Source organism: Cetorhinus maximus, unplaced genomic scaffold, assembly GCF_964194155.1.
Source record: "Cetorhinus maximus unplaced genomic scaffold, sCetMax3.hap1.1 HAP1_SCAFFOLD_429, whole genome shotgun sequence".
In the NCBI taxonomy this organism is placed as follows: Eukaryota; Metazoa; Chordata; class Chondrichthyes; order Lamniformes; family Cetorhinidae; genus Cetorhinus; species Cetorhinus maximus.
In genome coordinates, this window is record NW_027596373.1 from 277,775 (window position 1) to 293,287 (window position 15,513).

At 50.9% G+C, this 15,513-nt stretch overlaps 1 protein-coding gene across 1 annotated transcript in view; it reads right to left on the minus strand.

The window, feature by feature from the left end:
* Positions 1-10,806, minus strand: part of LOC144673671 (uncharacterized) — an 86,751-nt gene extending 75,945 nt beyond the window's left edge. The window contains exons 1-2 of the mRNA XM_078535397.1: positions 10,600-10,806; positions 7,676-7,827 (exon numbers count right to left, since the gene is read on the minus strand). Coding sequence (XP_078391523.1) covers positions 7,676-7,827; positions 10,600-10,733 — 286 coding nt within the window. The 5' untranslated portion in view covers positions 10,734-10,806. The remainder of the gene's footprint in view (positions 1-7,675; positions 7,828-10,599) is intronic.
* Between the last annotated feature and the right edge of the window lie 4,707 nt (positions 10,807-15,513).

The following is a 15,513-nucleotide window of genomic DNA, read 5'->3' on the forward strand; positions in this document are numbered from 1 at the left end:
CTGTCTGTGTGCCGCTGTCACTGAGTGTGTGCCACTGTCACTGTATATGTGTCACTGTCACTGAATGTTAATCACTGTCACTGTGCGCATGTGTCACCATCACTGTCTGTGTGTCAGTATCAGTGTGTGTGTGTGTATCACTGTGTGTGTCACTGTCACTGAGTGATTGTCACTTCCACTATGTTTGTGTGTGTGCCACTGAATTTTGTCACTGTCACTCCATGTGTGTCACTGTCAGTGAGTGTGTGTTACTTTCACTGCGTGCGTGTCACCATTTCCGAGTGTGCATCACTGTCATTCAATAAACGCCAGTGTCACTGAGTGTCTGTCACTGTCATGGTATGAGTGTCACTGTCACAGCATGAGTGTCACTGTCATTGAGTGTGTGTCACTGTCACTGATTGATTGTCACTGTCACTGTGTGAGTGTCACCATCACTGAGTGCATGTCACTGTCACTGAGTGAGAGTCACTGTGTGAGTGTCACTGCCGCTGACTGTGTGTCACTGTCATGGTATGAGTGTCACTGTGTGAGTGTCACTGTGTTAGTGTCACTGAGTGAGAGTCACTGTCATTGTGCTTGTGTGTGTTACTTTCACTGTGTGAGTGTGCAACTGTTACTGAATGAGTGTCACTGTCACTGAGTGTATGCCCCCGTCACTGTGTGTGTTTCACTGTCATTGTGTGTATGTGTCACTGTCACTGTGTGTGCGTCACTGTCAGAGTGTGTGTCACCGTCACTGAGTATGTGCTGCTGTCACTGAGTGAGGGTCACTTTCACTGTGTCTGTCACTGTCACTGAGTGAGGGTCACTGTGTGTGTCACTGTCACTGTGTGTGTGTCCTTGTCACTGAGTGAGTGTCACTGTGTGTGTGCTACTGTCACTGTGATTGTCACTGTCACTGAGTGAGTGTCACCGTCACTGAGTGTGTGTCACTGTCACTGAGTGTGTGTTACGGTTACTTTGTGTGTGTGTCACTGTCATTGAGTGTGTGTGTCATATTCACTGTGTGCGTGTGTGTGTCACTGTCATTGAGTGTGTGTGTCATGGTCAGTGTGTGTGTGTGTTACTGTCATTGAGTGGGTATGTCATATTCACTGGTTGCTTGTGTGTGTCACTGTCATTGAGTTTGTGTGTCACTGTCACTGTGTGAGTGTCACAGTCACTGTGTGTACCACTGTCACTGAGTGAGTGTCACTGTTCCTGTCACTGAGTGAGTGTCACTGTCACTGTGTGAGTGTCACTGTCACTGTGTGTGTCACTGTCACTGAGTGAGTGTCACTGTCATTGTGTGAGTGTCACTGTCACTGTGTGTGTGTCACTGTGTGTGTGTGTGTCACTGTCACTGAGTGAATGTCACTGTCACTGTGTGTGTCACTGTCACTGTGTGTGTGTCACAGTCACTGTGTGAGTGTCACTGTGACTGTGTGTGTGTCACTGTGTGTGTGTCACTGTCAGAGTGAGTGTCACTGTCACTGTGTGTGCCGCTGTCACTGAGTGTGTGTTACTGCCAATGTGTGTATCAGCATCACTGTGTGTGTGTGTGTGTCACTGTCACTGTGTGAGTGTCACAGTCACTGTATGTACCACTGTCACTGTGTGTGTGCCGCTGTCACTGAGTGAGTGTCACTGTTCCTGTCACTGAGTGAGTGTCACTGTCACTGTGTGAGTGTCACTGTCACTGTGTGTGTCACTGTGTGTGTGTGTGTGTCACTGTCACTGTGTGACTCTCACTGTGTGTGTCACTGTGTGTGTGTGTCACTGTCACTGAGTGAGTGTCACTGTCACTATGTGAGTGTCACTGTCACTGTGTGTGTCACTTTGTGTGTGTGTCACTGTCACTGTGTGAGTCACTGTGTGTGTCACTGTGTGTGTGTGTGTGTCACTGTCACTGAGTGAGTGTCACTGTCACTGTGTGAGTGTCACACGCACTGTGTGAGTGTCACTGTCACTGTGTGTGTCACTGTGGGTGTGTGTGCCACTGTCACTGAATGAGTGCCACTGTCACTGTGTGAGTGTCATTGTCACTGTGTGTGTCACTGTGTGTGTATGTCACTGTCACTGTGTGAGTGTCACAGTCACTGTGTGAGTGTCACTGTCACTGTGTGTGTCACTGTGTGTGTGTGTGTGTCACTGTCACTGTGTGAGTGTCACAGACACTGTGTGTGTCACTGTCACTGTGTGTGTCACTGTGTGTGTGTGTGTCACTGTCACTGAGTGAGTGTCACTGTCACTGTGTGAGTGTCACTGTCACTGTGTGTGTCACTGTGTGTGTGTCACTGTCACTGAGTGAGTGTCACTGTCACTGAGTGAGTGTCACTGTCACTGAGTGAATGTCACTGTCACTGTGAGTGTCACTGTCACTGTGTGTGTCACTGTGTGTGTGTGTCACTGTCACTGAGTGTGTCACTGTGTGTGTGTGTGTCACTGTGTGTGTGTGTCACTGTCACTGAGTGAATGTTACTGTCACTGTGTGTGTCACTGTGTGTGTGTCACTGTCACTGAGTGAGTGTCACTGTCACTGAGTGAGTGTTACTGTCACTGAGTGAATGTCACTGCCACTGAGTGTCACTGTCACTGTGTGTGTCACTGTGTGTGTGTGTGTCACTGTCACTGAGTGAATGTCACTGTCACTGTGTGTGTCACTGTGTGTGTGTGTGTGTCACTCTGTGTGTGTCACTGTCACTGAGTGAATGTCACTGTCACTGTGTGAGTGTCACTGTCACTGTGTGTGTCACTGTGTGTTTGTGTGTCACTGTCACTGAGGGAGTGTCACTGTCACTGAGTCAATGTCACTGTCACTGAGGGAGTGTCACTGTCACTGAGTCAATGTCACTGTCACTGTGAGTGTCACTGTCACTGTGAGTGTCACTGTCACTGTGTGTGTGTCACTGTGTGTGTGTGTGTGTCACTGTCACTGAGTGAATGTCATTGTTACTGTGTGTGTCACTGTCACTGTGTGTGTGTCACTGTCACTGTGTGTGTGTCACTGTCACTGTGTGTGTCACTGTGTGTGTGTGTGTGTGTCACTGTGTGTGTGTGTCACTGTGTGTGTGTGTGTCACTGTCACTGAGTGAATGTCACTGTCACTAAGTGAGTGTCACTGTCACTGTGTGTGTGTGTCACTGTCACTGAGTGAATGTCACTGTCACTGTGTGTGTCACTGTCACCGTGTGTGTGTCACTGTCACTGTGTGTGTCACTGTGTGTGTGTGTGTGTCACTGTGTGTGTGTGTGTCACTGTCACTGAGTGAATGTCACTGTCACTGTCTGTGTCACTGTGTGTGTGTCACTGTCACTGAGTGAATGTCACTGTCACTGTGTGTGTCACTGTGTGTGTGTGTGTCACTGTGTGTGTGTGTCACTGTGTGTGTGTGTGTGTGTCACTGTCACTGAGTGAATGTCACTGTCACTGTGTGAGTGTCACTGTCACTGTGTGTGTCACTGTCACTGAGTGAATGTCACTGTTACTGTGTGTGTCACTGTCACTGAGTGAGTGTCACTGTCACTGAGTGATTGTCACTGTCACTGAGTGTCACGGTCACTGTGTGTGTGTCACTGTGTGTGTGTGTGTCACTGTCACTGAGTGAATGTCACTGTCACTGTGTGTGTCACTGTGTGTGTGTGTGTCACTGTGTGTGTGTGTCACTGTGTGTGTGTGTCACTGTCACTGAGTGAATGTCACTGTCACTGTGTGAGTGTCACTGTCACTGTGTGTGTCACTGTCACTGAGTGAATGTCACTGTTACTGTGTGTGTCACTGTCACTGTGTGTGTGTCACTGTCACTGTGTGTGTCACTGTGTGTGTGTGTGTGTGTGTCACTGTGTGTGTGTGTCACTGTCACTGAGTGAATGTCACTGTCACTGAGTGAGTGTCACTGTCACTGTGTGTGTCACTGTCACTGAGTGAATGTCACTGTGTGTGTGTGTGTGTCACTGTGTGTGTGTGTGTCACTGTCACTGAGTGAATGTCACTGTCACTGTGTGTGTGTATGTGTGTGTGTCACTGTCACTGTGTGTATGTCACTGTCACTCTGTGTGTGTGTGTGTCACTGTGTGTGTGTGTGTGTGTGACTGAGTGTGTGTCACTGTGTGTGTGTGTGCCGCTGTCACTGAGTGAGTGTCACTGTCACTGTGTGAGTGTCACTGTCACTGTGTGTGTCACTGTGTGTGTGTGTGTGTCACTGTGTGTGTGTGTGTGTGTCACTGTGTGTGTGTGTGTCACTGTCACTGTGTGTGTCACTGTCACTGTGTGTGTGTCACTGTCACTGAGTGAATATCACTGTCACTGTGTGTGCCGCTGTCACTGAGTGTGTGTTACTGCCAATGTGTGTATCAGCATCACTGTGCGTGTGTCACTGTCACTGCATGTGCATCACAGGCACTGTGTCAGTGTGTGTGTCACTGCCACTATGTGTGTGTCAATACCACTGTGTGTATGTCACTGTCACTGAGCATTTATCACCGTCACTCTCTGTGTGTCAGCATCGGTGTGTTTATGTGTGTGTGTGTCACTGTCACTGAGTGTGTTACACTGTCACCATGTGCGTATGTGCCATTGTCAGTGAACGTGTGTCACTGTCAGTGTGTGTCACTGCCCTGTGTATGTGTCACAGTCACTGTGTTTGTGTCACAGTCACTGTGTGTGTTTGTATGTGTAACTGCCTGTGTGTGCGCGCATGTGTGTTTGTGTGTGTCACTATTGCTGTGTGTGTGTTTGTGTCACAGTCACTGAGTGTGTGTCACTGTTGCTGTGTGTGTTTGTGTCACTGTCACTCTAAGTCTGCGTCACTGTCACTGTGCATGTCTCTGTTTCTGTGAGCATGTGTGTGTGTGTCTCTGTGTCATGATCTCTGAGCATGTGTCATTCTCACTGTGTGTGTGTGTGTGTGTGTGTGTCAACATCACTGTGTGTGCTTGTGTCACTGAATGTTTGACACTGCCACTGTGTGTGTGTCACTGTCAGTGAACGGGAGCCACTGTCACTGGGTGTGAGTGTCACTGTGACTGAGTGTGTGTCACTGTCATTGTGTGTTTTCCACTGTCTCTGAGTGTGTCATTGTCAATGCACGTGTGACACTGTCACTGAGTGTGTGTTTCACTGCCTGTGAGTGTGTATGTCACAGTCAGTGTGTGTGTGTGCCACAGTCACTTTGTGTCTGTGTGTCACTGCCATTGTGTGTGTCACTGCCACTGAGTGTGTGTTCCTGTCACTGTGTGTATGTCATTGTCACTGTGTGTGTCACTGTCACTGAGTTTATCACTTTCACTATGTTTGTGTGTGTGTGTTATTTACTGTGTGTGCGTGTAACTGTTACTGAATGTCTTCCGCACTCACTGAAAGTGTGTCACTGTCACTGAGTGTGGGTCACTGTCACTGTGTGTTTGCCACTGTGTGTATGTGTGTATGTTCATGTAACTTTTACTGAATGTCTTCCACTGTCACTGAGTGTGTGTCACTGTCACTGTGTACGTATCACTGTCATTGTCTATGTGTCACTGTCACTGTGTACGTGTCACTGTGTGTGTCACCATTAATGTGCATGCATGTGTGTATGTGTGTGCCACTGATACTGTGTGTATGTGTCATTGTCACTGTGTGTGGATAGCTGTTGCTGTGTACGTGTCATTGTAACTGAATGTGTGCAAGTGTCACTGAATGAGTGTCACTGTGTGTGTGTGTGTGTTTGTGTGTCACTGTCATTGTGTGCCACTGTCAGAGTGTGTGTTACTGTGTCAGTGTCACTGTCACTGAGTGTGTGTCACTGTTGCTGCGTGTGTATGTGTGCCACTGTCGCTGAGTGAGTGTCACTGTCAATGTGTGTGTGTCTGTGTGTCTGTGTGTGATTGTGTGTGTGTGACTTTCATTGACTGTGTGCCACTGTTGGGAGTGTGTGTCACTGGCAATGTGTGTGTCACCATCACTGTGTGTGTGTCATTGTCTCTGCATGTGTCACTATCACTGTGCGCATATATCTCTGTCACTGTGCATGTGTGTCACTGTCACTGTGCATGTGTGTCACTGTCACTGTGTCCGTGTAAATGACACTGAGTGTTTGTCACTGTCATTGAGTGTGTGTGTCACTGTCACAGTGTTTGTGTGTCATTGTAACTGAGTGTGTGTTACTGTCACTTTGCATGTGTGTCACTGTCACTGTGTGCGTGTCACTGTCACTGAGTGTTTGTCACTGTGTGTGTGTCACTGTTACTGAATGTGTCACTGTGACTTTATGGGTGCCACTGTCACTGATTGGGTGTCAATCAATGAGTGTGTGTCACTGTTTCTGTGAGTATGTGTGTGTGTGATTTTGTGTGTGTGTCACTGTCACTTTGCGTGTATCACTGTCACTGTGTTTGTGTGCATGCCACTGAATGTTTGTCACTGTCACCGAGTGTGTGTATCTGTCATTGTGTGATTGTCACAGTCAGTGAGTGTGTGTCACTGTCACAGTGTGCGTGTCACTGTCTCTGTGAGTATGTGTGTGTGTGATTGTGTGTATGTATGTGTGTATGTCTGTGTGTTTAACTGTGTGTGCATGTAGATGTTACTGAATGTTTTCCACACTCACTGAATGTGTGTCACTGTCACTGAGTGTGGGTCACTGTCACTGTGTGTTTGTCACTGTCAATTGTGTGTGTGTGTGTCACTGTGTGTGTGTGTGTAACTTTTACTGAAAGTCTTTCACTGTCACTGAGTGTGTGTCACTGTCACTGTGAATGTGTGTGTCACTGTCATTGTGTATGTGTTATTGTCACTGTGTGTGTCACCATCACTGTGCATGCATGTGCGCATCTGCCACTGACACTGTGTGTGTGTCACTGTCACTGTGTGTGTATAACTGTCGCTGTGTGAGTGCCACTGTAACTGAATGTGTGCAAGTGTCACTGAGTGAGTGTCACTGTTGGGGGATGTGTGTGTGTGTCACTGTCATTGACTGTGTGCCACTGTCAGAGTGTGTGTCGCTGGAAATGTATGTGTGTCACCGTCACTGTGTGTATGTGTCACTGTCACTGTGTATGTATATCTCTGTCAATGTGTGTGTGTCACTGTCACTATGCGTGTGTGTCGCTGACACTAACAAACACACATGTTTGTCACTGTGTGTGTGTCACTGTCACCGAGTGTTTGTCAATGTCATTGAGTGTGTGTGTCACTGTCACTGTCACTGTGTTTGTGTGTCATTGTAACTGAGTGTGTCTCACTGTCACTGAGTTTGTGTCACTGTGTGTGTCACTGTTACTGAATGTGTCACTGTCACTTTATGGGTGCCACTGTCACGGAGTGCATGTCAATCAATGAGTGCATGTCACTCTCACTGAGTGCGTGTCACTGTCACTGAGTGCATGTCACTGTCACTGTGTGTGTATCCCTGTCACTGGGGGTGTCATCTGTAACTACATGAGTGTCAACTGTGTGTGTGTGTGTGTGTGTGTGACCAGCCTGTTTGCGTGTGTGCATACTAGCCCATGTGTGTGTGTCAACAGTCTGTGTGTGTGTGTCTGTCATCAGCCTGTCTGTGTGTGTGTCACCAGCCTGTTTGCGTGTGTGCATACTAGCCCATGTGTGTGTGTTAACAGTCTGTGTGTGTGTGTGTGTGTGTGTGTGTGTGTGTGTGTGTGTCCGTGTCAACTCTAACAATGGAGCTTTTATGTGTTTCTGGAGTTTGCCATCTTACCAGCTGGAACAATGACCCTTTTCTCGTGAGTGCTGCTGTTAGGCGGGCTGTCTCTCTGCTCACTGTACCCAGCAGGGTAGGGAGTTTGAGTCGTCTCAGTTCCACTCACTATCTTACTCCGTCTGACGACACTGCAGTCTACAGGAGATTCTCTGTTGGGAGAAGGAAGATTACACCAAGATTAATGATTGGTTCTTTGGATGAGCATTGAATTGGAGTCCGAGCAGGGATAAGTTCAAGTTAAATCTTAACTGAGTGCGTCAGATCTCCTGAATTCCTGCATGGATTTATCACTGACTGTCTTCAATTGATGGTCCTGAGTTGTGGTGTCCCTGCACAGAACCCCACTCCCTCTACCCACCACAAGTGGAAACATATCTACATCTACCCTATTGAAACCCTTTCATCATTTGAAAGACCTCGATAAGGTCATCCCCTCAGCCTTCTCTTTTCTAGAGAAAAGAGCCTCAGCCTGTTCACTCTTTACTGACATCAGATCCTCTCAACTCAGCTCACATCCTTGAGAAAATTTTTCAACCTTCTCCACTGGCTCCATATCCTTCATATAAAAAGGAGACTGGAACTGTGCACAATGCTCCCAGTGTGGTCTAACCAAGGGATATGGAGACTGGAACTGTGCACAGTGCTCCCAGTGTGGTCTAACCGAGGGGTATGGAGACTGGAACTGTGCACAGTGCTCCCAGTGTGGTCTAACCGAGGGGTATGGAGACCGGAACTGTGCACAGTGTTCCCAGTGTGGTCTAACCAAGGGATATGGAGACAGGAACTGTGCACAGTGCTCCCAGTGTGGTCTAACCAAGAGATATGGAGACTGGAACTGTGCACAGTGCTCCCAGTGTGGTCTAACCAAGGGATATGGAGACCGGAACTGTGCACAGTGCTCCCAGTGTGGTCTAAACAAGGGATATGGAGACTGGAACTGTGCACAGTGCTCCCAGTGTGGTCTAACCAAGGGATATGGAGACCGGAATTGTGCACAGTGCTCCCAGTGTGGTCTAACCAAGGGATATGGAGACTGGAACTGTGCACAGTGCTCCCAGTGTGGTCTAACCGAGGGATATGGAGACCGGGACTGTGCACAGTGCTCCCAGTGTGGTCTAAACAAGGGATACGGAGACCGGAACTGTGCACAGTGCTACCAGTGTGGTCTAACCAAGGGATACGGAGACCGGAACTGTGCACAGTGCTCCCAGTGTGGTCTAACCAAGGGATATGGAGACTGGAACTGTGCACAGTGCTCCCAGTGTGGTCTAACCAAGGGATATGGAGACCGGAACTGTGCACAGTGCTCCCAGTGTGGTCTAACCAAGGGATATGGAGACCGGAACTGTGCACAGTGCTCCCAGTGTGGTCTAACCAAGGGATATGGAGACTGGAACTGTGCACAGTGCTCCCAGTGTGGTCTAACCAAGGGATATGGAGACCAGAACTGTGCACAGTGCTCCCAGTGTGGTCTAACCAAGGGATATGGAGACTGGATCTGGGCACAGTGCTCCAAGTTGGGTCTAATGAACGGATACAGAGACCATAATGGTGCATAGGGCTCCAGGTGTGTTCTAACAGAAGTACATGGAGACCGGAACTGTGCACACGGCTTTACATGTGGTCTAATGGAGGTACATGGAGACCAGAACTATGTACACGGCTTTACATGTGGTCTAACGGAGGTACATGGAGACCGGAACTATGCACAGGGCTTTACATGTGTTCTAATGGAGGTACATGGAGACCAGAACTGTGCACATGGCTTTACATGTGTTCTAATGGAGGTACATGGAGACCAGAACTATGTACACGGCTTTACATGTGGTCTAACGGAGTTACATGGAGACCGGAACTATGCACAGGGCTTTACATGTGGTCTAACAGAGGGATACGGAGACCGGAACTGTGCACATGGCTTTACATGTGGTCTAACGGAGGTACATGGAGACCAGAACTATGTACACGGCTTTACATGTGTTCTAATGGAGGTACATGGAGACCAGAACTATGTACATGGCTTTACATGTGGTCTAACGGAGGTACATGGAGACCGGAACTGTGCACAGGGCTTTACATGTGTTCTAATGGAGGTACATGGAGACCAGAACTGTGCACACGGCTTTACATGTGTTCTAATGGAGGTACATGGAGACCAGAACTATGTACACAGCTTTACATGTGGTCTAACGGAGGTACATGGAGACCGGAACTCGCACACGGCTTTACATGTGGTCTAGCGGAGGTACATGGAGACCGGAACTGTGTACATGGCTTTACATGTGGTCTAACGGAGGTACATGGTGACTGGAACTGTGCACACGGCTTTACATGTGGTCTAACGGAGGTACATGGTGACTGGAACTGTGCACACGGCTTTACATGTGGTCTAACGGAGGGATACGGAGACCGGAACTGTGCACATGGCTTTACATGTGGTCTAACGGAGGGATACAGAGACCGGAACTGTGCACAGGGCTTTACATGTGGTCTAACGGAGGTACATGGAGACCGGAACTGTGCACAGGGCTTTACATGTGGTCTAACGGAGGGATACGGAGACCGGAACTGTGCACAGGGCTTTACATGTGGTCTAACGGAGGGATACGGAGACCGGAACCGTGCACACGGCTTTACATGTGGTCTAACGGAGGGATACGGAGACCGGAACTGTGCACACGGCTTTACATGTGGTCTAATGGAGGTACATGGTGACCGGAACTGTGTACACGGCTGTACATGTGGTCTAACGGAGGTACATGGTGACTGGAACTGTGCACAGGGCTTTACATGTGGTCTAACGGAGGGATACGGGGATTGGAGCTCCTTGGGTGAGGCGGGAATCATGTGAGTGACAAACGGATCCAATGACACTAGCTCCCAGCTGGGCAGCCTTGGTAGTGAGACGTTCTGGGTCCTACCTTGTACCATTGACCTGCTCAACCTCCCTCTTCACCATCACACGGCTGCTGGGGCTACTCCAGTCTTGTTCTCCCATTTCCGGACTCCCTTTCCCAGGCTGACTGTAATCACCGGAACCAATCTCTGTCTTCATCAGCTGTGAGGCGGCGAATGAAGATTCATAGAGCGCCTGGTCTTCACTGACAACGGAAAGGGCTTCCTGGAAAGTGCAAATAAAAGCACCAAGATTCAGAGCATTGACTTCAAAATCAAATACACACTGACTCTCACTGGGGTACGGGTCCCACACACACTGACTCTCACAGGGGTACGGGTCCCACACACACTGACTCTCACTGGGGTACGGATCCCACACACACAGACTCTCACAGGGGTACGGGTCCCACAAACACTGACTCTCACTGGGGTACGGGTCCCACACACACTGACTCTCACTGGGGTACGGGTCCCACACACACTGACTCTCACTGGGGTACGGGTCCCACACACACTGACTCTCACTGGGGTACGGATTCCACACACACTGACTCTCACTGAGGTACTGGTCCCTCACACACTGACTCTCAGTGGGGTACGGGTCCCACACACACTGACTCTCACTGGGGTACGGGTCCCACACACACTGACTCGCGCTGGGATAATGATACCACACACACTGACTCTCACTGGGGTACGGGACCCACACACACTGAAACTCACTGGGGTATGGGTCCCACACACACTGACTCACACTGGGGTACGGGTCCCACACACACTGACTCTCGCTGGGATATGGGTCCCACACACACTGACTCTCACTTGGGTACGGGTCCCACACACACTGACTCTCACTGGGGTATGGGTCCCACACACACTGACTCTCGCTGGGGTACGGGTCCCACACACACTGACTCTCACTGGGGTACGGGTCCCACACACACTGACTCTCACTGGGGTACTGGTCCCACACACACTAAGTCTCACAGGGGTATGGGTCCCCCACACACTGACTCTCACTGGGGTACTGGTCCCACACATACTAAGTCTCACAGGGGTACGGGTCCCACACACAAAGAGTCACACTGGGGTACGGGTCCCACACACACTGACTCACTCTGGGGTATGGGTCCCAGACACATAGACTCTCACTGGGATACTGATACCACACACACTGACTCTCACTGAGGTACTGGTCTCCATGAGCTACTGGTCCCAGGCTCAATGACTCTAACTAGGCTAAGATTTCAACAAAAACTGACTCTCGCTGGGTAACGGGTGCCAAAAACACTGAGGCTAACTGTGGTACGGGTTCCACTCACTTGGGTACGTTCCCACACTCACTGACTCTCCCTAATGTACAGGTCCCACACACACTGAATATGACTCGGTTGCGCATCCCACCCACAGTGAGTCTCACTGGGGTACGGTTCCCATACACAGTGACACTCACTGGGGTACGGGTCCAACACACATTTATTCTCACTGGGGTACGGGATCCACACACACACTGACTCTCACTGGGGTACGGGTCCCGTACACACTGACTCTCACTGGGGTACGGGTCCCACACACACTGACTCTCACTGGGGTACGGGTCCCGTACACACTGACTCTCACTGGGGTACGGGTCCCACACACACTCACTGGGGTACGGGTCCCACACACACTGACTCTCACTGGGGTCCGGGTCCCGTACACACTGACTCTCACTGGGTTACGGGTCCCACACACAGTGGACTCTCACAGGGGTACGGGTCCCAAACTCAATGACTCTCACTGGGGTACGGTGCCCAAACACACTGAAACTCACTGGTGAACGGGTCTCAAACACACTGACTCTCAGTGGGGTACGGGTCCCACACGCACTGACTCTCACTGGGGTACGGGTCCCACACAAACTGACTCTCACTGGGGTACGGGTTTCAAAAACTCTGCATCTGACTGGTCTACGGGTACCACACAGAATGAATCTCACTGAGGTACGTGTCCCACACACACTGAAACTCACTGGTGTACGGGTCCCACACACACTCGCTCTCACTGGGGTACGGGTCCCACACACACTGACACTCACTGGGGTACGGGTCCCACATGCACTGACACTCACTGAGGTACAGGTCTCACACACACTGACTCTTACTGGTGTACGGTTCCAGAACACAGTGACTCTCGCTGGGGTTTAGGTACAACAGACACTGACCGTTTCTTGTGCACTGGTCCCACACACACTGACTCTCACTGGGGTACGGGTCCCACACACACTGACTCTCACTGGGGTACGGGTCCCACACACACTGACTCTCACTGAGGTACGGGTCCCACACACACTGACACTGACTGGGGTACGGGTCCCACACACACTGACTCTCACTGGCATACGGGTCCCACACACACTGACTCTCACTGAGTTACGGGTCCCACACACACTGACACTCACTGAGGTACGGGTCACACACACACTGACTCTCACTGAGGTACTGGTCTCCCTGAGGTACTGGTCCCAGGCTCAATGAGTCTCACTAGGCTAAGATTTCAACAAAAACTGACTCTCGCTGGGTAACAGGTGCCACAAACACTGAGACTAACTGGGGTAAGGTTCCACTCACTTGGGTACATTCCCAAACTCACTGACTCTCCCTAAGGTACACGTCCCACACACACTGATTCTCACTCGGGTACGGGTCGCACCCACAGTAACTCTCACTGGGGTACGGGTCCCACACACACTGATTCTGACTTGGGTACGCGTCCCACACACAGTTACTCTCACATGGGTACGGGTCCCACACACACCGACTCTCACTGGGGTACAGGTCCCACACACACTGACTCTCACTGGGGAACAGGTCCCACACACACTGACTCTCACTGGAGTACGTGTCCCACACATAGTGACACTCACTGGGGTACGGGTCCCACACACACTGACTCTCACTGGGGTACGAGTTCCACACACACTGACTCTCACTGGGGTAAGGGTCCCACACACACTGACTCTCACTGGGGTGCGGGTCCCGCACACACTGACTCTCAGTGGGGTGCGGGTCCCGTACACACTGACTCTCACTGGGGTACGGGTCCCACACACACTGACTCTCACTGGGGTACGGGTCCCACACACACTGACACTCACTGAGGCACAGCTCTCACACACACTGACTCTCACGGGGGTACAGGTCCCACACACACTGACTCTCACTAGGGTAAGTTTTCCACAAACACTGACCCTCACCAGGGTATGGGTTCCACATCCACTGACTCTCACTGGGGTACGGGTCCCACACACACTGACTCTCACTGAGGTACTGGTCTCCCTGAGGTACTGGTCCCAGGCTCAATGACTCTCACTAGGCTAAGATTTCAACAAAACTGACTCTCGCTGGGTAACGGGTGCCACAAACACTGAGACTAACTGGGGTACGGGTCCCTCTCACTTGGGTACGTTCCCACAATCACTGACTCTCATTGGGTACGGGTCCCACACACGCTGATTCTCACTCGGGGACGCATCCCACCCACAGTGACTCTCACTAGGGCACGGGTCGAATACACAGTGACTCTCACTGGGGTACGGGTCCCACACACACTGACTCTCACTGGGGTACGGGTCCCACACACACTGACTCTCACTGGGGTACGGGTCCCACACGCACTGACTCTCACTGGGGTAGGGGTGTCACACACACTGACTCTTACTGGGGTACGGGTCCCACACACACTGACTCACACTGGGGTACGGGTCACACACACACTGACTCTCACTGGGGTACGGGTCCCACACACACTGACTCTCACTGGGGTACGGGTCCCACACACACTGACTTGCACTGGGGTACGGGTCCCACACACACTGACTCTCACTGGGGTACGGATCCCACACACACTGACTCTCACTGGGGTACGGGTTTCAAAAACACTGCATCTGACTGGTCTACGGGTACCGCACAGAATGAATCTCACTGAGGTACCTGTCACACACACTGAAACTCACTAGTGTACGGGTCCCACACACACTCGCTCTCACTGGTGTACGGGTCCCACACACACTCGCTCTCACTGGGGTACGGGTCCCACACACACAGACACTCACTGAGGTACAGGTCTCACACACACTGACTCTCACTGGGGTACAGGTCCCACACACACTGACTCTTACTGGTGTACGTTTCCCACACACACTGACTCTCACTGGGATTTGGGTCCTACAGACACTGACCGTTACTGGTGTACTGGTCCCACACACACTGACTCTCACTGCGGTACGGGTACCACACACACTGACTCTCACTGAGGTACTGGTCACACACATGCCTTGTCAACCTGAGGTACTGATACCACACACACTGACTCTCACTAGGCTAAGATTTCAACAAAAACTGACTCTCGCTGGGTAATGGGTGCCACAAACACTGAGACTCACTGGGGTACGGGTTCCTCTCACTTGGGTATGTTCCCAAACTCACTCAGTCTCCCTACGGTACAGGTCCCACACACACTGACTCTCACTGTGGTACGGGTCCCACACACACTGATTCACATTCGGGTACGGGTGCCACACACAGTGACTCTCACTGGGCTACGGGTCCCACACACACTGAATCTCACTGGGGTACGGTTCCCACACACACTGACTCTTACTGGGGTACGAGTCCCACACGCACTGACTCTCACTGGGGTACGGGTCCCACACACACTGACTCTCTCTGGGGTTTGGGTCCCTCACACACTGACTCTCACTGAGGTACGGGACTCACACACACTGACACTCACTGGGGTACGTGTCCCACACGCACTGACACTCACTGGGGTACGCGTCCCACACACACTGACTTCCAATGGGGTACGGGTCCCACACACACTGACTCTCACTGAGGTACGGGACCCACACACACTGACACTCACTGAGGTACTGGTCACACACATGCCTAGTCTAC